Here is a 22,629-nt window from a genome sequence, read left to right as displayed (position 1 = left end):
GATCCCTGATGTCTAGCCAACTGGTAATACCAGCAAGAAAACAGGGACCTTAGCCCTACAACCACAAGGAAGTGAATCCTACCAATCACTCACACAGCCAGGATGTGGATTCTGCCTTAAAGCATCAAGAAAGGAACACAGCCATGTAGACACATTGATTTTAGCCTTCTGAGACCCAAGGAAGCTAGACTTCAGACTGTGAAGGCACTGTGAGATAATGCCTGTGTTAAGTCTCTGAATTTGTGGCAATTTGTTATGGCAACATTATGAAACTAATAATCATAGTAATACAAGAGAACCTGTTTAGGACATTTGCAAAAAATGTCCTGACATATTAACCTTTCAAAAATTACTTTCATCAAATTATAAGGCACAGATCAGAGATCAAAACCCTGAAAAATTACTACTAAGAACTCAGTGTTTGAGTGGAGGCAGGGAAGTAAGGATCATGAGATGCAATCAGGGTAGATAGTGTGTGGCTCTGTGGATGGGCCTTTGTGATTGAGTTTCCAATTGGAAGTTTGAAAAATAAATGCCAAAAAACTACACTACTTCAGAGTTTTCACTAGTGTCAGTTTCTAAAAAATCTTACATGAATTACTATAATTTCAACAAAACATTGATTTTACTAACATTTTATATTGTTGTAACTCTAAGGTTTGAACAATAATGTTTACTGTGAAATACAGGAAATTTATAATTATGTGTTTTTCAATTTTTTGCATGTAAAAAGTAGGTTGATTGAGACTATGCAATCCCATCTATTCACTCTTTGTGATTATACTGAAGTGCCATTCTCTTCAAAAGAGAAGAAAATATAGAGAGCTCAACTGAAATGAAAGGATTATAGTAGTATGAATTATTCATAGTAGTGATATATTCAATCAATCCAAAATATTAATTGAATAACCATTATATCCAATGATTTTTATACATAAATTTACCTATATTGCCACAACACAATGCATATTTTGAATGCATTTAAATTTTACACACGTATACAAAATAAGACTGCTGATGATTAAATTTCACCTTGAAGTATCTTATTAGGTGATTAAATAGTAGGTGGCACAGAGTACAGTGAATAGTACCAACTATTATTTCATCACTCACTTATAATAAGAAAACATTGAATAAAGAGTCAGTGTTGTATTTATCTGAGTTTCCCAAGCAAACAACAAAATACCTAATCCGTAGGAACATAAAAATGCTGTTGGAGTGAACTGTATGTTAATAGTTACACGATTTAAGCAAGAACATGACCAAGGATAAATGTATAACTGAATAGTTATGTTCTGTCATTTTGATAAAAAATTTCAAAATAACACTAAAAAGTCAAGTTTTGTTCTCAATTATTTGCTATCTTTCATTCTCTAAACAAATATTACATGAGTACTTGCCATGTAGCAAGTATCCAAGACATTTAGGGAATGGAAACGAACAAAGAGAGTCTCTGGCTTTAAGAATTTCCTGGACATGTTAGAATGTTTGCCACATGCAATACCTGAAGATGTTTATTAGAGCTTTATTCGGCATGTAGCAAAGGGCAGAGGAGGAAGTGTTTAACTCAAGGTAAGTTGTTTATCTGCTGGGGGAAAATCAGTGAAATCAGCTGAGAAAAACTGTCATGTGATATTATGGTTTAGTTATTCTGAAATGGGAAATAAAAGAATATTTTATACAGAAATATTAAATTATTTTATGGTGTGCAAATTAAATTTTTTGCATTGAGGTTTTTTAAAATGGCAATGTTAATCATGAACTTAAGAAAAAATATAGGTGAAAAAAGAGAAATGAGTTATATTTTTCAGGATTGGGCTGAGGGGAATATACTCCAGGCAGTGGCAACGGAAGATGCAACTTACAGGGCTGTGAAAACTCATGGAACTTTTGAATGATGACAGGGAGTTCAGAGCCAGAGCAGAGAGGTTTTGTAGGAAGACAGGGATGAGTCTGAGAAGCAAGCAGGAGTAAGATCAAAAAAGGTCTCAAATATATTGCCAACAAGTATTTGACTTCAAGCTAGGCTCTGGGAACTCAATGACAGATGTGAATTGCAGAGGAATGACCATATTTCCATTTCAGAACAATCACACTGGCAACAGTGTGGAGAGTCAGAAGGGAGGCCAGAATGTGAGCACTCAAATGAAGAAAAAATGAGCATGAGCCCAATGCCAGCAGAAATAGGGTGGAGGAGAGGGCTTCAAGAAAGGTTTAGGACATAGAGTCTGTAAGACTTTCTGATTGATTTGAAATGAAGGGGAGGAACTGCCAAAGGAAGATTCAAGGACCACCCCAATTTACTGGTTAGCAAAACTTAACTTATCACACATACTTGTGATAACTATAAACTGAGATTTAAAAAAATCTTATTTATACTTGAATTTCAGAGTTAACCTAAACATTTCCTAATAAAACTTGCCTATAATTATGATTCCTTCTATTTTTTTCCTAATACTCAAAAGCAGTGATTTTACATTTCATGTAATCATGGTATAAGTGGCATGAGAAATACTAATTGCAGAATATTTACTTCAATAAGCCTTTTTCTCATGTGTTTGAATATTTCAAAACATAGTTCGTGACATTAAAGAAAAAATAAAAAAGATATAGTTAATTCTAAAAGGCACCATGAAATGCAAAAGTGCAACCTATACTTAAAAAAACATTAAAACATTGAGTATTTGTCCACATACATTGCCCACTGATTTGCAGCAGCAGTAATTCATGTAAAAGCTATCATGTAATATACATGAGATTGCTTTTCTACAATCTTGCAGAAAGGATACTTGGAAGTATCCTTTTGTACCAAAACTGGAATCATTTCTCTGATGATAGGGTAAAGTAAGGTGAAGCTTTGCATTTCATGAGTAGTCAGTAAATGTAGGTGGGTGAAATCATTTATTCCTTTCAAACAGATCACAAAATGTGTTATTCTTGATGATTTCCAACAATATTATAAGTCCTTGAAGTAGCACATGTATTTGCAGAAAAAAAAATATACACATAAGCAAAGCAGGGTGAAAGAAACAAATATTTACCCATGATCACAATAGCGATTATATATATATTTGAAAGAGAGAGAGAGAGAGGATGCTAGCTAACTGACTAGGTAATCAGACTCCCTAAGCAAAGTCTACCATTACAGGGATTCTAGGAATCTAGGGGTGGGCAGGAATATAGTGATTCTAGTACGTCATAGTGCTTAGTCACTGGGGAAGCAGTCTGGCAAGAACACATTGGCCAGTCTTGGGGCAGCTGGAGGCTGTCAACCAGCTATCCTTCCTGCAGAAGTCTTCCTTGAATAGAGATGTAAGCAAGACACCTCCCATCCATCCCTTGCTTCATACAGATTCTCTTCTCTGTGCATGAGGTTTGGAAAACAGCTCCTTCATCATTTTTTTTTTAAGCTTTGTATATGCATTTTTCTTTTGAACCAGAATCATTTTTTTATTTAATTTTTTAAAAAATTTTTGGCCGTGTCCAGTCTTTGTTGCTGTGTGCAGGCTTTCTCTAGATGCGGCGAGTGGGGGCTGCTCTTCATTGTGATGAGCGGGCTTCTCATTGCAGTGGCTTCTCTTGTTGTGGAGCACAGATTCTAGGCACGCGGGCTTCAGTAGTTGAGGCATGAGGGCTCAGTAGCTGTCGCTCGCGGGCTCTAGAGTGCAGGCTCAGTAGTTGTGGCACACGGGCTTAGTTGCTCCACGGCATGTGGGATCTTTCCGGACCAGGGCTCAAACCCGTGTACCCTGCATTGGCTGGCGGATTCTTAACCACTGTGCCACCAGGGAAGTCCCTCTTCCGTAGTCCTTGTCCGTGTTTCTGAGGAGAAACTTATGAGAGGTTAGTGGGAAGAGGTACAGACACCATTGCTGCAGGTAGGTTCAGGGTACCATTAATACTCATCCTCTCCCTCCTCAAACACCTATACTAATTTCCTCCTATCCTTAATTATTACCACAGGATTTGGTAGCTTACCTGGCTTTATGATCCAGGATTAGCTATATAATTTTCTGTGTTCAGTGCAAAATGAAATGTAGGACTCCTTGTTCAAAAATTACTAAGAATTTCAAAACAGTGACAGCAGAGCAATAGACCAAGCATGAGGTTCTTTTAAGTATGGGGCTCTTCATTTGACCTGTGGGACTGCCCAGGTCAAATGCCCATGAATCTGGCCCTGTTGTGGCCCAAACTTAAATTTCTAAAGGGACTGAGACCGTGGTAATCACCCCTCTGTCTGGCTGGGGTTGCTGCATCCATCCACTCACAGGTATAACTGGGTAAGTTCCAAATTTCATAATGAGAATGCATAATCATTACTGAACTGAGCATGAGGAATTGGATTAATATCATGATTTTAGGTGTGGAAATGGTAAATAGGAGCTTAGAATTCACTAAATTATAAAACTGAAGAATGTTTCAATGTTTATGCCAGTTGAATGGTATTCTTTTAACAATGTTACTTTATTTTCATATGTGATGGGAACCTCCTAATTCCCGAAAAGACCTGTGACTTCTGAAAAAATAAACAATATCTTGAAGTTTTGTGACTTCACACCTACTTTATAAACTAATTGAGCTGAAGATTGGTGTTTAAAATTCTTGTGTTCTCGAGTGGACAGCTTGTGAAAAAAATTGAGGAAAAAATAATACTTACTGGAAAATAAGAAATTTATTTGGTAAAGTATAAAAATATTCTATTGGAGAAGTGAATATGGCCTGTGCATTGCTTATTAATAATAATAAATATTTACAAAGCACCTTCTAGGCACTAGGAAAAGTTCTAATTGCTTTACATTTTTTTTATTATATGATAAATGCCCCTATTTTATGGATAAGGAAACAGAATAAGTAAATATAGGTAAAAATTTAAGAGTTACAGTCTTAATCAGTTTTTAAAATTAATTACAAATTAATAAAATTCATGTTCTGGTATAAATTAAATTGTGTTTTGAATCATTTACTTTTAAAAATTTTGTTTTAATTTTACTCAAAGAGAAAAAATATACTCCTGAGTTTGATTAGAGAGAAAAGTGGTCACATTTCAGGAACTAGGTAATATATGATCTTTATATACAATGCCAGCACCCAGGAAGAGACTGCCTATCATAAGCTGTTTTTTCTCAAAATAACAGCTTTATGGAAATATAGTTTACTTACCATACATTTTACCACTTTAAAGTGTGCAATGTTTAGCATTAGTGGTTAAGTGTTCATTGTTTGGTGTATTCACAGAGTTCTGCAAGCATCACCACTATCTCATTTTGGAATATTTGCATCACCCCAGGAAGAAATCCTTTAGCAATCTCTCCCCTGTCCTTCCTCTTCTTAACTCCTATTAAACTCATAAGTTTTTCAAAATTGAAAAAAGTCACATTGAATCCTAACCTGAGGCCCCATTTTTTGTTTGTTTGTTTTTAAGCTGTGAGAGACTTATTTGTTTGAAGTTTATGATAATTTTGTGTTTAAGAGATTTACAATGCCAAATTACTGAGTGTTTGATAGTAATGTTAATTTAAATGTGTTACACTAGATATAACAAAATTCAGATTTTTCCTTATGTAGTATGTTTAAGATGGGTTGCTTGTATATTTTAACCCCTTAACATGACTCTGCATTGAATTTCTATGGTAACAGCATTTCTGCAAAAACATTCAGAGGCTGTGCCCTCTCTCCTTTTCCTGTTGCCTCTCAAATCAGGAGAACATGTCTCTCCAGAAGTCACTGGAATGCCCTACATACATTTATTATTATTGCTATTTCCATCCCCCAAATTAATATCAAAACTACCATGATAGATTTGTAAAGAAACCATTTAGGACTACTCATGAGAAAGAAAATTATCTTGGATAATGACAGAAAAGAAAAAAAAAATACAGTTAGAAGATAGGAAGTCAAATTCAAACTGTTTGGCCTAATTCTGAATGTATCATTTTCATTATATAGTCAACTTCTGCTGTGCCCCCTTGACTTTATGGCTTAATGATATGATTATGCCCAGTTGATGATGAGTAGCTCTGGTCATAGGATCACCCGAAATCCTAGTCATGTTTAAATAGAACATAGTGGTATGTGAGAAGCTCTTACTCAAACTAAGAGTAATTTACTGTCACAGCAACCAAGACTTTGTCCCCCAACTTCAATTAGGCTATGATGTTTTATCATAATATTTCATTCCTCTCAGATTTCCTATCTTTGGTTATAGGACCAGATGGTTTCACTGGTGAATTCTACCAAATATTATAAGAAGTCATACCATTCCCTCTCAAACTTCTCCAAAACATAGATGAGGAAAGAACACTTTGAAATTCATCTTACAAGGCCATCATTACCTGATACAAAAGCCAGACAAGGATATACAAAAAAATTAAATTACAGGTCAATATATGTGATGAACATAAATGCAAAATTACCCAATAAAATATTAGTAAATCAAATTCAACAGTACATTAAAAGGATCATACACCATGATCAAGTGGGCTTTTCTTCTGGGATGCAAGGATGGGTCAACACTTGCAAATTAATCAATGTGATTCACCACATTACAAAATAAAGGATAAAATCCTGTGATTATCTTAATAGATGCAGAAAAAGCATTTGACAAATTCAACATCTTTTCCTAATAAAAAACTCTTAACAAAGTGGATATAGAAGAAATTTATCTCAACATAATAAAGGCCCTATATAACAAGCCCACAGCTAACATCATAATCAGTGATGAAAAGCTGAAAGCTATTGCTCTAAGATCAGGAACATGACAAGAATGCCTGTTCTCACTATTATTTAACACAGTACTGGCAGTCCTAGTCAGAGCAATTAGTCAAGAAAAAGAAATAAAAAGCATTCAAATCAGAAAATAATAATTTAAATTGTCTCTGCTTGCAGATGATATGATATAATATTTATAATAGACTTCACCAAAAGACTGTTATAACTAATAAACAGTTTCAGTAAAGTTGCAAGATACAAAATCAATATACAAAGGTCAGTTGTGTTTCTCTACACTAATAATACCTATCAGAAAGAGAAATTAAGAAAATGATCTCATTTACAATTGCATTAAAAAGAATAAAATACTTGGTAATAAGTTTGACCAAGGAGGTGAAGGATTTGTACACTCAAGAATTGTTCCAGATTGAATGTTGAGCATCTTTTCATGTACCTGTTGGCCACTTGAGTGTCTTCTTAGGAAAATGTCTACTTAGTTCTTCTACCCATTTTTTAGTTGGATTATTTTGTATTGAGTTGTATGATTTCCTTATATATTTTGGACATTAACCCTTTACTCTGTATATGGTTTGCAAAAATTTTCTCCCATTCTGTAGGTAGCCTTTTCATTTTGTTGATTGTTTCTTTAGCTGTGAAGAAGCTTTTTAGTTTGATATAGTCCCACTTGTTGATTTCTGCTTTTGTTGCTTGTGTTTTTGGTGTCAAATCCAAAAAATCATTGCCAAGATCAATGTTAAGGAGCTTTCCCTACATGTTTTCTTCCAGACGTTTTATAGTATCAGGTCATATCTTGAAGTGTTTAATCCATTTTGAGTTAATTTTTATGAGGAGTATAAGATAGAGGTACAATTTCATTTTTCTCCATGTGGTTATCCAGTTTTCCAGACACCATTTGTCGAAGAGAGTATTCTTTTCCCAGCAAAATAAGGTATCAAAGAGGTATCAGCACTTCTGTCATTATTGCAACTTTACTCAGAATAACCAAGATATGAAAAAACTGAAGTGTCCATCAATGGATGAATAAATAAGATGTAAAATATATATGTATGTATATATATATATTTATTTATATTATATTATAATTAATATTATAATATATATATATATAAAATTCAGCCATGAAAAAAAATGAAATTCTGCCATTTACAACAACATGGATGGACCCTGATTTATTATGCTAAACGAGCTAAGTCAGAAAGAGGAAGATTAACTGCTGTATGATATTATTTATTTGTGGATTCTAACAAAGATAAACTTGTAAAACCAGAGAGTAGAATAGTGATTACCAGGAGCTGAAGGTTGGGGGATTGGGGAGATGTTATTTAAGGATACAAACTTAAAACTAGTAGATAAATAAATCCTGAAGTTCTAATGTAGAGCATAGTAATTATAGTCACCAATACTGTATTATGAACTTCAAATTTACCAAGAGACTAGATCTTCATTGTTCTCATCACAAAGAAAGAAGTGATAATTATATGACACATTAAAGGTATTAGGTAACACTATGGTGGTAATCATATTGCAATATATAAATGCATCAAATCAACACATTGTACACCTTAAAATTACACAGTGTTATATGTCAATAGTATCTCAATTTAAAGAAAAAAAGTAATTGGTTGAATAATTTAGTTATCAGAATTGATGTATGTGTAACTTTACCACCTCAACGTGAAACCCTGATTTCTGTCTAGTCTAAGCTTCAGAATTCAGTTTTACAGTTGTAAATTAGAAATGAGGATTTTGAAAAGTCCTACACATAAATCCATGTAGATACATATAGCACGTGCACACACACACACACACACATCATACTTTGTATATTTATTTTGAATAGAAAATGGAATAAGCAGGTGAGTAGTTTCAAAGTTGAAGATTTATTCATTTTTGGAAATTTTTAGGTAATTTTAGTCAGTTTGATATAAATATCAATATACTATATGTTGGCTGCCATTGGTCTAAAAATCTACCAGATCTTTCAGCTCCATGCTACTAATAATATCTAGTACTGTTGTGAGCTGAATTGTGTCCCCCCAAAAGATATATTGAAGTCCTGAACCCAGGCACCTGTGAATGTGACCTTATTTGGAAACGGGGTCTCTGTGATTTAACCAACTTAAGGTAAGGTCATATTGGATTGAGGTGGGCCCTAAGTCCAATGACTAGTGTCCTTATAAGGAGAAAGAGACACAGAGAGGTAGACATGCAGGGTAAAGGGCCATATGATGGTGGAGACAGAGGTTGGAGGGATGAAACTTCGAGTCAATGCACACCAAGTATTTGCCAATGATCATCAGAAGTTAGGGAGAGGCAATGAAGGATTCTTCCCAAGAGTCTCCAGAGGGAGCCTGGCACTGCTGACACATCAATTCCAGACTTCTAGCCACCAGAACTGTGAGAAAATAAATTTCTGTTGCTTTAAGTCATATACTTGTAGTATTTTGCTATAGCAGCACTAGGATATTAATACACATACTATATACAGTAGTAGATAGTAGATTGGCCAGTGATATTCCAACTGGGTAAACATTTCTTTGACATGTTCTTACACAGATGGGCATTCACCATACCTTAATGACTTACAATTTATAATTTTGCTTCTGTGACAGACCCATGATATGAACTTTGGAACAACAACAACAAACAAAAAGTACTGGATGAAAGAACAGTATTGTTTCTCCTGAGAGACAATTAGAAACTGGTTTCAGACAGGCTGGAAGTAGAGAATGCAAATTTTCTGTTAAAAATCAGTGGAATAAAAGCATTTTATTTCAATCTCATCTTTTCGACCCCTGGCAAATGCCTAAAAGAACAAAAGAATAGTAGAGCTTTTCTGCCTCTGCTGCGGCGATGGCGCCAGTGAAAAAGCTTGTGGTGAAGGGGGGCAAAAAAAAGAAGCAGGTCCTGAAGTTTACTCTTGACTGTACCCATCCTGTAGAAGATGGAATCATGGATGCGGCCAATTTTGAGCAGTTTCTTCAGGAAAGAATCAAAGTGAATGGAAAAGCTGGGAATCTCGGAGGAGGTGTTGTAACAATCGAAAGAAGCAAAAGCAAGATCACTGTAATTTCCGAGGTGCCTTTTTCCAAAAGGTATTTGAAATATCTCACCAAAAAATATTTGAAGAAGAATAATCTCCGTGATTGGTTACGCGTAGTTGCTAACAGCAAAGAAAGTTACAAATTACGTTACTTTCAGATTAATCAAGATGAAGAAGAGGAGGAAGATGAGGATTGAAACTCAGTTATCTGGAGTATTTTGTATGAATTCTTAAATAAAATTTAGGAAACAAAATGGTGGCTTTCCTTGTATCTCTGCAGTGTGGATTGAACAGAAAATTGGAAATCATAGTAAAAGGGCTTCACTTGGGCTGCCACTCACTTACTTGTAATTAAACTTTTTTCTGCTTGAAAATTTCAATTCTTTTGGTAGAAATACCAAAATGTGTAAGTCTCCTTCAAGGGAACTGACTACTGTTTGTCATTGAACAGGTGGATGAGGGCGTGGAGATGTGAGTTCAGTTAGTTACTATTTTACACAAAAAGGGGTGGGTCAGTTTCATCTGGTACTTTTCTCAAAGATTGAGGAATACAAATGTGGGAACTCCTGATTCACTGAAAGCAGATCCAGTGACTTGTTTCTGAGGTTCTTTTTTTGGGAAAGTGGCAGTGTTGATAAAATGCAGGCTTCTGGGGCATTTGTCTTCATTTTCTGATTACAAATTACTCTTGATGGACACAGTTATTACTATGTATGTTAATCCTTTTTCTTCCTGTAGAAATAAAATGTCCTTTTGCTTCCCATATTCTACTACACCTCTGGAAAGGGTCTGGAGAGCGACTGTAAAAGTCACAGGTGTTCAATTAAGGAAAGGTCTACAAATACGAATTTGTAAATAAGCATTGTTTCTACAAGTCCTTGCACCAGACTGTCACTTTGAACCCCACCAGGGGGAGCTGGAGATGAGGAATAGTGGAGCTTCCAAAGGTGAGTGTCGGTGAGGTTGCCTGGGGTCAGGCTCAGAATCCCAGAGTTCTGGAGTCTTACCCCGGGGGCAGGTGTGGAAGAGAGGGGCCTGGGAGACAGCTCAGGCTGAAGAGAAGTCTTGAGATGCCCAGGGAGTAGTCCCTTTCACACCATTTAGGCCACGGCTGGGCTTAAAAGTCATTCTACAAACACGTTAAGCAGGGCCAAACTGAAAGGGCTTCCCACGATATTGGGGGTTCTGCTGTACGTGTACAGGCTAGAGATCTGTGAAAGGTCATTAATGAGATCATAAAGATGTGATTGTTGCTGACAATATCAAGAGTGACTTTGAGAAGAGATCCTGATGCCTTATGGTGCCCTCTAAAATTTAAATTTTACAGGAATGTCTGCATTGATTTAAGGTTACGTTGTATCAAATTCATGTCTTTCAAGAGCTTGCCTAGGGTGCCTTTCCACACCTGAAATTCTTGTGATGTTGCTAGTTGCATAGCTGGAAATTAAATGTTTTGAGTCATACCTTGGCTCCAATTTAACATTTGGTGCTCCTTGGCTTGAATTTAACATGTTGAGGCTTTGTAATTTCATTTGTGGTAAAGGCTCTAGCATTTTCTATTTCTATGCAAATTTCTTGAAGCAGAATTGTTTGCATGTTTCTCTGCCCTAGAGAAGGCATTGTTTCTTTCAAATTTAACTGAGGCATCAGTTGCTCTTTGGTGCTGTCCATTACCATGATTATTAACTTTGTTAGCAAGTTTGTGACTTGGGTTTGCAAATTTTACTTGTTTGTTGCATTGATGTTCCCTTGTAGTAATTCTTAGTTTGGTTGTAAAAAAAATTAGCTCTGGGCTGAAATTAGCATATAAGTTTTTTTTTTAAAACTATTTCCAGAATCTAAAACTTGTAATAAAATTGAAACTTTTTGGTTTTTCTATGCCTTTTGAACTCTTGTATTTTGACTTTTGATCACATTTTATATTAAAGTGGCTAACGCATGGCTACTATTATTGTACAAGGCTTTTTTTTTTTTAAAGGATTGGCATGTTAATCTGTTTAGCAACAATAAATTGGTTGTTTGTCCTCACTGATGAATTGCTGTACCAACAATGACCTTGGACTTCATTAAAAAAAAAAAAAAAAGAATAGTAGAAAATTCAAGATTTAATATAATAGAAAAAAAACCTTCAATATACAAATAGAATTATACTAGCCAAAAAATGTGAAATATTAACCTAAACAAGAGTGCATGATATTTATTTTCACAAACTTCCTCAGTCTCCAAGATATTTGTACATTTCCAAAAAAAAAAATTAAGTATCTTATTCTGCACAACCTCTACAAAATGACAATTAAAACATCAAGAGTTATAGGAAGGCTCTGGGTACTGTGGAATATATCCTGTTGGGACCCAGATATTTGTGACAGAAAAGCAGATACCTGGCAAATAAAAAACAAATAAATAATAAAAATAAATAAAACCATCTGTACACTTTCTTTCCTAGCCTGAAAGTTAGTCACTGAGAGCTGAATAGAGGAGAGAAGGAAAAGCATTGCCATAGACTAAATGTTAGTGCCCCCATTCATATGTTAAAACTTAATTTACAGTGGGATGTCATTTGGAGGTGGGGCCTTTGGTTGGTGATCAGGTCATAAGGGCAGATCCCTCATGAATGAATGACACCAAACCTGCTGGCACCTGATCTTGAATTTCCCAGCCTCCAGAAGGGTGAGAAATAAGTTTCTGTTGTTTATAAGTCACCCAGTCTACGGTAATTTGTTATAGCTGCCTGAATGGGCTAAGACAGGAATAGAGGAGGCAATCCATGATTTTATAAGTTGAGGGGTGCTCTGGATACTCTAGCTTTCAATATGATGGGCTCTCAATATTACACTTTCCTTTCTGCACTTTCTTCTGTACTTTTGAGGGATAAACATGCAAGCCACATATTTCAGACAACCTAGCTTTCTGAATTTCTCTTGGTTTCTTCCAATTGGAGGCACTAGATGGAATTTAGAAGGAAGAAAGAAGAAACAGAATATTACTTTGCTATTTCAGTTTCTTTCAGCACCTAGGGGCTGTGACAGTAGCAGGACCATAATGACAAAAGAAGGCATCTTGCTCATGGTCTTCTTGGCATGGAACCTCCATTCTAGGAGAAGAGCATGCAGGGTTGGAGGCAAAGAAAGGCAGACCAGCTCTACAATATACAAAAATTTATTGAATTAAATGCTCACGAAATGGGTGAATTTTATAATATTTAACCTATATTTTATAAAGCCATTTTTTTAAAGGTGATTTTAGGCAGCAGTGAATGTCAGCAACTTTGAGAGTAATTTAGCAGCAATGGTAGAGTGGGCTCCTGGTTTTTGCTTAATAGCAAAATACATTTCTAACAGTAGCAGACACAGACAGAGAGCTTACCCCTCATACTGTCAGCAGCTCTGGGGCGAAAATGGTCACATGAGCTGTAGTCTAAGGCAGTGACAGTTTCTTGATCTATGAAGAACAACCCTCCTCTTCCCTTAACACCTTTAGCCATTCTATCACTCTAGTCACCCATGATCAGCTATAAATTTCCCCATCCTTAAATACTGAATGTTTTTCACATCTGCCAAATGTACGCTGAATACCAAAGAAGATTTTTCTGTCACCCAAGCAATTTGTTGAGCAAGAGTTTGGAGTCAACACCTCTGAATCCACGCCCCAGATAGTCCCAGTTACTATAGTTGTCAACAACTCTGGCAAGCAGCAAAAATAATTCAAAGATGGATCATACTTAGAAAGGAAATAATATGTGCTCTATGTGCAAAACATTTTTCTTTAAATCAGTAAACGGTCATTTCTGATAAAAAGATGGTTACAGTAAAACAAAGGAATGAAAGAAATGCTTCTCATTATTCTCACAGAATTTATAGATAATATCATCTTTATAAGTAATAAGTGAAATTTGAACAATGAGAAAAAAGTATTCCAAAGAGACTTTATAGGATGTCCAAAGAATATAGAATTGAGTTGCAAAATGTCACAATATGACAAAAAATGAAAAGCCAGTGTAGAGAATAATGCCCGTTATAGGTGGAAAAAGTTAGATGTTTATAAGTAGTTATGAGGGTGACAGAGAGAAAGAAAGAGAGGGAGGGAGGGAGGTGGAGCAGGGAGAGAGAAAGGGGAATGTAAACATGATCACAGAAGGAACGCTAGACTTTAAAAAGGTATATCTAACATGCATTATTGATATTTTTAAGAAGAACTAAGCAAATGAAAATATAGAAAGAGTCTAAAGTATAATTTTTTCAACATTTTTTCTGAAATAAAAACAAGTTGAATGTGTAGACTGAAGGGGCTCATAGATTTCCAAGAAATAATGAAACCTAACATTCATACCTACCATTCCAAATCAAAGCATATTCTGGTAAGGATGTTAAAATTCAGGTACAAAGAAAGAATCCTAGGAGTAGGAGGGGAAAAAATCATGCCCCCTACTAGTGTGAAATATCAAGATGGATTCGACATCTTCACAGAAATATTCATGCAAGGAGACAGTTTGATCAGTATCTAAAATATACTGAGAGGAAGAATACGTGATGCAAGAATTTTATAATCAGCCAAGTAATCCTTTGATTTTAGAGAAAACTTTTGAGTAAAAAGGAAAAGGGTGCACGAAGTTATGCCATTTATGAATAACAAGGTCTGAAACTCCTAGGGGACAAGGTTAGGCAGTGTTAAAGAAAGAAAAGGGAGAAAATGGAGCTGAAATCAACTGATTAGGTGATGAGAACTAAAGGATATTTTTTATCCTTGACAGAGTAGACACCCATGCCAACCCACCCCCACTCCTGCCCAAATATGTTAAGATTAATTTTTATTTAATGAAAGTGACAGAAGCATGAGATGGTCACATGATCAGAGCAAAGGTAGCGGGAATATTCAGCCAGCCTCCTTTGGGTTGCAGAGTCTGTTAATTTTGACTCTGTTCCCATGTGAGGACTCTTGTCAATACGCAAAGCTCATTTTTTCTAAGCTCAAAGCTTTTTCAGAATCAAGTCACCTAACACCATTCAGAAAGAACTTTAAGCAGCATCTATGTCCTTCCTGTGAAATATTTAAGAGCAACTTGGATTCTGACTTTCCTGTCAAACCCACCAAAGCCTAGTCTACATTCTCTTTTAAGGACATGATGGATGTTGGAAGTGGAAATCCTGTTTATCCCCAGCCCACATCTATCTTTCTATTTTTTTCTATTTCTATAGATAATAGATAGAGAATAGAGATACAGTTAATTTCTCACCGAGCTTATTAAAAAATTTATGTTCTTACAAGCTGTTACTTATATTATTTCATTTGATTTCCCCAATACTGTTAATAGTTGGCATCATAATTCCCATTTTACAGCATAGAAATTTCAATTCCATTAGGTTAAATCAATTTGTTCTAAATTACACAGAAATTCAGTTTTGTGTCTGGTATTAGAAGAATCTCTTTGTACTTCCCCACCACCCCTTACTGTAGTTGTAAAGTTCACCTATTGGCAATCACATATGATAAATGATCATATGATTCCAGAGAATAAATTACAAGTGTTAAACTTAAAAATAATGGCTTGTTAGTTCCCTATCCCCACATCTTTAATGACAGAAATCACAGATCTTGTTCATGAGGATCACAGTTTTTGAAGTAAAATACTGGATTTTTATTTCTATTGCTATGACGGTATTATTATACCATCATAGCAATAGAATACCAAAACAAGAAAAAGACAATACACAAAAAGAAGACTACACACCAATTTCCATCATAAAATATATGTAGAAATCCTTAGCAAAATATTAATAAATAGAATTAGCAATATATAAAAATAATTATACACCATTACCAATTGATATTCATTCTCAGCATGTAAAGCCAGTTCAATATTCAAGAATTATCAACGTAATTGACCCAATCCTAAAGAAAAAAAAATTGCATGGTCATATAATTCAATGAAGAAAAAGGGTTTGACAAATTTCACAACCATTCATGTTGTAAAAACAACAAATGAACAAAAAGCTCTCAGAAAAATAGGAATAGAGAATAACTTCTTCCACTTGATAAACAGCATCTATGGAAATCAAAAACAAAAAGAAAACCAAAACCAAAAATCCCAAAGTTAACATTATACTTAATGATGAAAGACTGAATTATTTCCCTCCTCAAGATCAGGAACAAGGCAAGGATATTCACTCTCACCGCACCCATTTAACATAGTATGAGGTGTTCTAGCAAGTTCAGTAAGGCAAGAAAAATAATTAAAAGACAGATATGTAGGTAAGAAAGAAATAAACTTGTCTCTATTCGCAGATGATATGATTGTATACAAACTGAAGTCTAGGAATACACATATACTCAAAAAAATACCCTTTTAGAATTAATAAGTTAAGCAAGGATACAGGATATAAAACAAACATAAAATATTAATTGTAAACCTATTTGCTAGGAATTAACTATGGGCAGTGAGATTTTTATAATCACTCAAAAATGAAATATAGAAATATATCTAAATAATCAAATATTTACAAGACTTGTCATCAAAAGACTATAAAATGCTCATGAAAAAAATCAAAGAGGTTCTAAATAAATGGAAGACATTCAGTGTTTATAGATTGGAAGCTTCAGCTTGGTAACCGTTAGTTTTACAAGGGTCATCATGACAAAATATCAAAGGCTGGGTAGCATAAATGAAATAAATATATTTTCTCACAATCCTGGAGGCTTATTAAAGTCAACGATCAAGATGTCAGCAGGGTTTTATTTTGCCTAAGGCTTCTCTTCTCTGCTCCTAAATGGCCATCTCTTCTCTGTACCTTCAGAGTCTTCCTCTATGTGTGTCTGTCCTAATTGCAAATTAGGTTAGATTAGAGCCCATCTTAATTACCTCATTTTAATTTAAATACCTCTTTAAAGACCATATCCCAAATATAGTCACATTATCATATTGTTAAGTCTGGGGTGTTAAGACTTCTACACATAAATTTTGGGGAGAGTCAATTTAGCTCATAACAGTAAGGATTTCAATTATGCCAAAATTGATATATAATTTTAAAACTATTCTCATCAAGACATCAGCAAGAATTTTTGTATAGACCAGATTATTTAAAAATATATATGGAAAAGAACAAAGGAACTAGAAGAACAAAAAGAATTTGGAAAATGAAGAATATAGTAGAAGAAGCCAGTCTACCCAATTTCAAGCCTTATTTTTTTTCTTTATCTTTTTTTTATTACTGCTTTATTTATTTATTTATTTATTTTGGAGTATAGTCACTTTACAACATTTTGTTAGTTTCTACTGTACAGCAAAGTGAATCAGCTATACGTATACATATATCCTCTCTTTTTTGGATTTCCTTCCCATTTAGGTCACCACAGAGCACTGAGTAGAGTTCCCTGTGCTATACAGTAGGTTCTCATTAGTTATCCATTTTATACGTAGTATCAATAGTGTATATATGTCAATTCCAATCTCCCAATTCATCCTTATACTATCTTTAGTAATCAAGACTGTGTCGTGTGAGTGGAAGAATAGACACATAGGGCAATAGAAGAGAACAGAAAATTCAGAAATAAACTCACAAATATGCCCAAATGATTTTTGACAAAAGTGAAAGGAAGAATTCAATGGAGAAAAGATAGCCTTTTAAACCAATGGTACTAGAGCAATCTGATAGGTTAAAAAAAACTGGGCCTTGACTGGGCTTCCCTGGTGGCGCAGTGGTTGAGAGTTCGCCTGCTGATGCAGGGGACAAGGGTTCGTGCTCCGGTCCGGGAAGATCCCACATGCCGCGGAGCGGCTGGACCCGTGCACCATGGCTGCTGAGCCTGAGCGTCCGGAGCCTGTGCTCCGCAACAAGAGAGGCCACAACAGTGAGAGGCCCGCACACCGTAAAAAAAAAAAAAAAAAAAAAAACTGGGCCTTGACTTGTCACACATCTTACATAAAAATTAATATTCTGGTTGTGATATTGTACTATAATCTAAGATGTCGCCATTGAGAGAAACTGGGAAATGAGTACATGAGACCCCTCTGCAGTATTTCTTATTACTGCTAATGAACCTACAATTACTTCAAAATGAAACTTTTTAAAACATTTAAATAAAACATTTAAATCCTAAATAAGACCAATAGTCTGAATGTTGATTCATAGTAAAGCCTTTGTCAGTTTGGTGCTTGTGCTATCAACAGCAAGGCAGACTGCTATGATCAGGTGAAAAGAAGAGATTACTGTGTGTAGTCTCTCATCCTATAATACCCCACTTGAGTACAGACCTAAATAGAAGACAGTCCTATTTACCAATCAGCTGGGGGAACACATACTGTCTATATATATGTATATATTTCATTTTTAGGAGATTAAAGAAATTCCTAAGCTTAAAATCAACACTATAGTGCTTAGGACTCAGAAATGTTATCTGCTACCTTCACAGTTTATGAAGATCTTTCATTATGAGCTTAAGGGAAGAAAAGAAACTAATATGTAAATTAAGCAAAAGAAAGTTATAATAAAAGAAAAACAAAGAGAAAACCCAACAGAGAAGGCAATAAAATTCCAGTGGAGATCATTACAGGTACTTTTAAGAAATAAAGGTAGTAGAACATAATGATAAGCATGATTTAGAACTGAAAAATGTTGAGAATAAAAGCAGTACATACAATTTTTAAATGGCCAATATAACCTCCAAAAATGACAGAAACTGAGGATGGAAATTATTTTCCAAATATAATTTTAAATGATTTTTTACCAACTGAGGAAATTCTTTCAGCCTAACATTCTCCCTCAAGGGGCATTTAGATTTGAACTCCTAAAGATGGGAAGATAATTGGTATTTTATTGCTCAATATGTTTGCAACCATAATGATGAAAATATTGTTTATTTACTTTCAATTCTGAGTCGATCTTCAGACCACGGAAAGAAGATGCTATGTTTAAGGATGGAATGAAAATCCAAGAGCTATGATAAAAATGTAACTTACACAAAGCAGATTGTGAAGAAAATTGGGTAGAGAAACAAGGGTATTAAAATTGTCATATAAAGTATGAAAACTGAATTAAAGGACTATGGAAAAATGATTGAGTTTAATTACATTGTTTATACTAAAGATAATTGACAGAAAAACCAAAACAATAACATAATTGACTAAAACAGTTGGAGAAGAGGACCTGAGTGAGTTAAATATTTATATTTGATATTGGGGGAATAATAAATGTTATCTGATATTAATAAATTCAGAAAATATATATTGTTTGAGAAGGGAAATAACCAAAATATAAGCAATTGTGAAGAACTTGTCTGGAGAGTAGACTTAGAAGTGAAGAAGTGATCTGACTCTGTTGATATTTAATATAAAACATTCTTTAACATGTGATATTTTAATGAGCATATATTACTTGATAAAACCAAATACTTTAAAACTACAACCCTACTTACTTATAGGTGATAGTGATTTATATGATAGGAAGGTGCTTATTGTTGAATTGATATGAAAAAATTTAGAATAGAAGCAATTACCAAACTAGAATCATGCATGTAAACATTTTTTCTAGCATTTTTTATGTGTTAAAATGTGTTATTTTTCTTTGCTTTATACTGTTGAATTTGAAATATCACCCACCCAAGGCTCTTTGTTTCTCCCTAGTTACTTGGCTAGCGGCTGCTTCTATTTGCAAGGACATATCATGTGAATTACAAGGAAGTAAAATAATTGGCCTTCAACTAGACTAAATTTTCACCAAGTGGATTATTGTGCCCTGATAATGCCCACAGTCTAAATGACAACACTCAAAACTCAAATGTGTTCTTAATTTAATTAATTATAATTTCCAAGTTAGGAAAATTGTGTTTTGTATAAAATATTATTTCATTAAATTAGTCGCAATAAAAAATAAGAATCACCTTTCATTGGGAATATACGAGTAAGTTTCAAATAATTTTATCATGGAAAGTATTATAATAATCATTTCTAATATTTACAGTTAAGAATCTTAAAATCCTTCTGGCTTTACTTTCAAGAAAAGTCATCAGCAACATTTAAAAATGTATGCTTATGAAATAAATCATCCAATTACTCTATTTCTATGTTTAAATTCCCCAGTTCTTCTGGCAATAGAATATAAGTCACTGAAGCTTTGTTTCCAGTGGAAAGTGGCTGGTACCTCCAATCCTACCCCAGAAACCCACATTTATATAATCTGCAATAATTATCCAGGTATTTTTAGATCACTTCCATGGCTTTAATATTTACTTGTCATGTTATTTATTTTCACAGCTAGGCATCACATCACCCATCTTTACAAATAAATTTATTACAAATTAAAGGATATAATCCTTCTTCTCTGACTACTTTTCTACAATTTCTTTTTCCCAGCAACAAATATAATTAAAAATAATAATTGATCATTTGTTTTAACTTGTCAGTAGAACTTACCATTTCCTGGTAAGGACATCTTTGTTAAAATTGGATGATTTTTAAATGTGTCAAAATGATCAAGATAATAAAGGTCTTGAAATATTTGCCTTTTTGAATTTAGAAATGTAAGCTATGACAGAATACAATTTCTTTCTGTAAAACACATACAAACATGAATAACACATTTCAAATAGTTAACTGTTATTTCACAAGGATCATAAAAATTAAATAATTAGACAAGGAACTCTGTTCCATTATTCAACAGGACAATTAGTTCTATCAACATTTACAAGTTTTAAATATAGATTTATAATGCAAATATATTTATAATGTATTTTTATTTTTTATAGTGTATTTTTAAAATCTTCAATTAAAATCAGTAATCAAAAGAATTTAACATTAATGATAATAAAGCATTTATTATAATGTTTCCTTTATTCTTCAGTTATACTATTTCAATACTTTAAATACATGTTCAATTTTATTACCATATTTATGAATTAAAAATCTTAGTTTTGCTTAATGTCCTCCACTAGCAAGAAAACAAAAATTGAATGATACATTTCCATTTACTTATAACTTGAATTCTTTATAAATAATTTTATTTATCAAATATAAATAACTATGATTATAAATATAAGGTTTCAAAAAATGAGAAAAACGAAGATACAGTTCATGAATTTGTGCTAATGACAGTTAATTATGCTTAAAATTTATTGTCAATTTGAACAAAAACCTATCACAAAAACAAAATAGGACATTATATAATGATAAAAGGTCAAATCACTAGGAAGATATAACAATTACAAATATATATTCATGCAACATCAGAGCACCTAAATATATAAAACAAACACTGACAGAATTGACTAGAAAAGTAGACAGAAGTGCAATAATAGTAGATGATTTCAACGTCTCACTTTTCAGAATGGAGAGACAGTTACCTTATAGGGAACAATTTTTATGAGTTTTTCTTCTCTCCTTCCCTTATTTATTTTTGCAAATATAAAAAAAAAGCACAAACTGTGAAATAATAAAGAAAAGAAACAGAGATGAAAGAGAGAGAAAGGGGTGGAAGGAAGGATGGAAAGAAGGAAGGAAGGAAGGGAGGGTTTCTTACACAAAAGGTGACATACTATACACAGTTTTCTGCAACTTCCTTTTATCACTTAACAATTTATACTCCAAAATATACAATATATAATCCATTTAATCCATTTTGTAGAGATCTTCCCAACTGCTTTGCACAAGTACATAGTAATCCACTGTGTAGATATATTGCAGTTTATATAACTGTTGGAGTTTGGTGTTAGAATTTTGGATTTTGGGGGTGATTTCAATTTTGTTACTAGTACCAATAATGTTACATTGAAGAACATTTGATACATGTCATTTCAAACTAATGTCAGTGTACTTTTGGATCTTTGGAACAGATTCCTGGAAGAGGGATTGATAGATCAAAGGCCAAATACAGCTATGATTTTGTTAGATATTGATAAAATCTTCTCCATGGATGTTGTCCCATTTTACATTTTGAAAAACAAAATATTAGACTGCTTTTTCCTCCTTAGGCTCACCAACAGAGTGTTAACAAACTTTTCATATATTTCAAATCTTACAGGTGACTAATGGTTTTGGTTTTAATTAGCATTTTTCTCATTATAAAGATTATAATATGAAATATATTTTCTAACAAACATTGTTCCATTGAAAATATGAAATCTACATTTGGATCTGAGTAGCCCAGGGACATATCCTGGGTTAATGACATAAGTGGCTATTTAGTTGTAATTAATTAGGTTAATCTGAAACCATCCATTTTACTCAGGACTGCAGTTTAAAGAGATAGGAGAAAGAAAGGCAGAACAGAAGAAAGGGAAGGAAAGATGGAAGGAAGGAAGGAAGGAAGGAAGGAAGGGAGAGAGGGAGGAAAGGAGGGAGGGAGGGAGGGAGGGAGGGGTGAATTAAGCTAGGTCTGAATTAAAACAAAAAAATATATGAATAAATGGGAAAGAACTGCTTAAATCAATGTAATTACCCTTGTTTGCTTGAAATCTGTGTTATAGTTTGAAGTCTGTGCCATACATACCTTGTTAAAAAAACACTAAATTTACCTATTTTGCTCATATTCATGTTTCTCATAAACTCTGACCAGAAATTACAAATTTTAAAGTTTTACCGCATTTCAGCAGTAAACTACGTGCATAACCTCAGAAATGGATTGATGTCTCTTGTTAATACATATTTTGTTCATCATATGCTGGGTAGGAGCTACATATTAGTATATATGCTCAAATTTTTATTGCATTTAACACACCAGAAGGGACATTATACAACTAATAAGAAGTGAAGTCCATGTTAAGTTATTTGATCAAATATGTTTCATGAAAACTGCCTAAGAACATCAAAACAATTAGTCAAACCCAAAATTCAATCTGAGTTAGCATTCATATTCAAAGATTTGAATTCA

At 33.9% G+C, this 22,629-nt stretch overlaps 1 protein-coding gene across 1 annotated transcript; it reads left to right on the top strand.

Annotated features, from left to right (window-relative positions):
• Positions 1-9,579: 9,579 nt before the first annotated feature.
• LOC309968813 (large ribosomal subunit protein eL22-like) lies at positions 9,580-10,026 on the top strand. The gene has a single exon (XM_082850284.1). It carries the CDS (start codon positions 9,583-9,585, stop codon positions 9,967-9,969), a length of 387 nt encoding a protein of 128 aa, XP_082706410.1. The 5' UTR covers positions 9,580-9,582; the 3' UTR covers positions 9,970-10,026.
• Positions 10,027-22,629: the final 12,603 nt, after the last annotated feature.

The sequence above is a fragment of the Leucopleurus acutus genome, assembly GCF_964270905.1.
Source record: "Leucopleurus acutus genome assembly, chromosome: 11".
Classification (NCBI taxonomy): Eukaryota; Metazoa; Chordata; class Mammalia; order Artiodactyla; family Delphinidae; genus Leucopleurus; species Leucopleurus acutus.
Note: the sequence above shows the minus strand (reverse complement) of the source record. Positions and strands in the feature narration are given on the sequence as shown.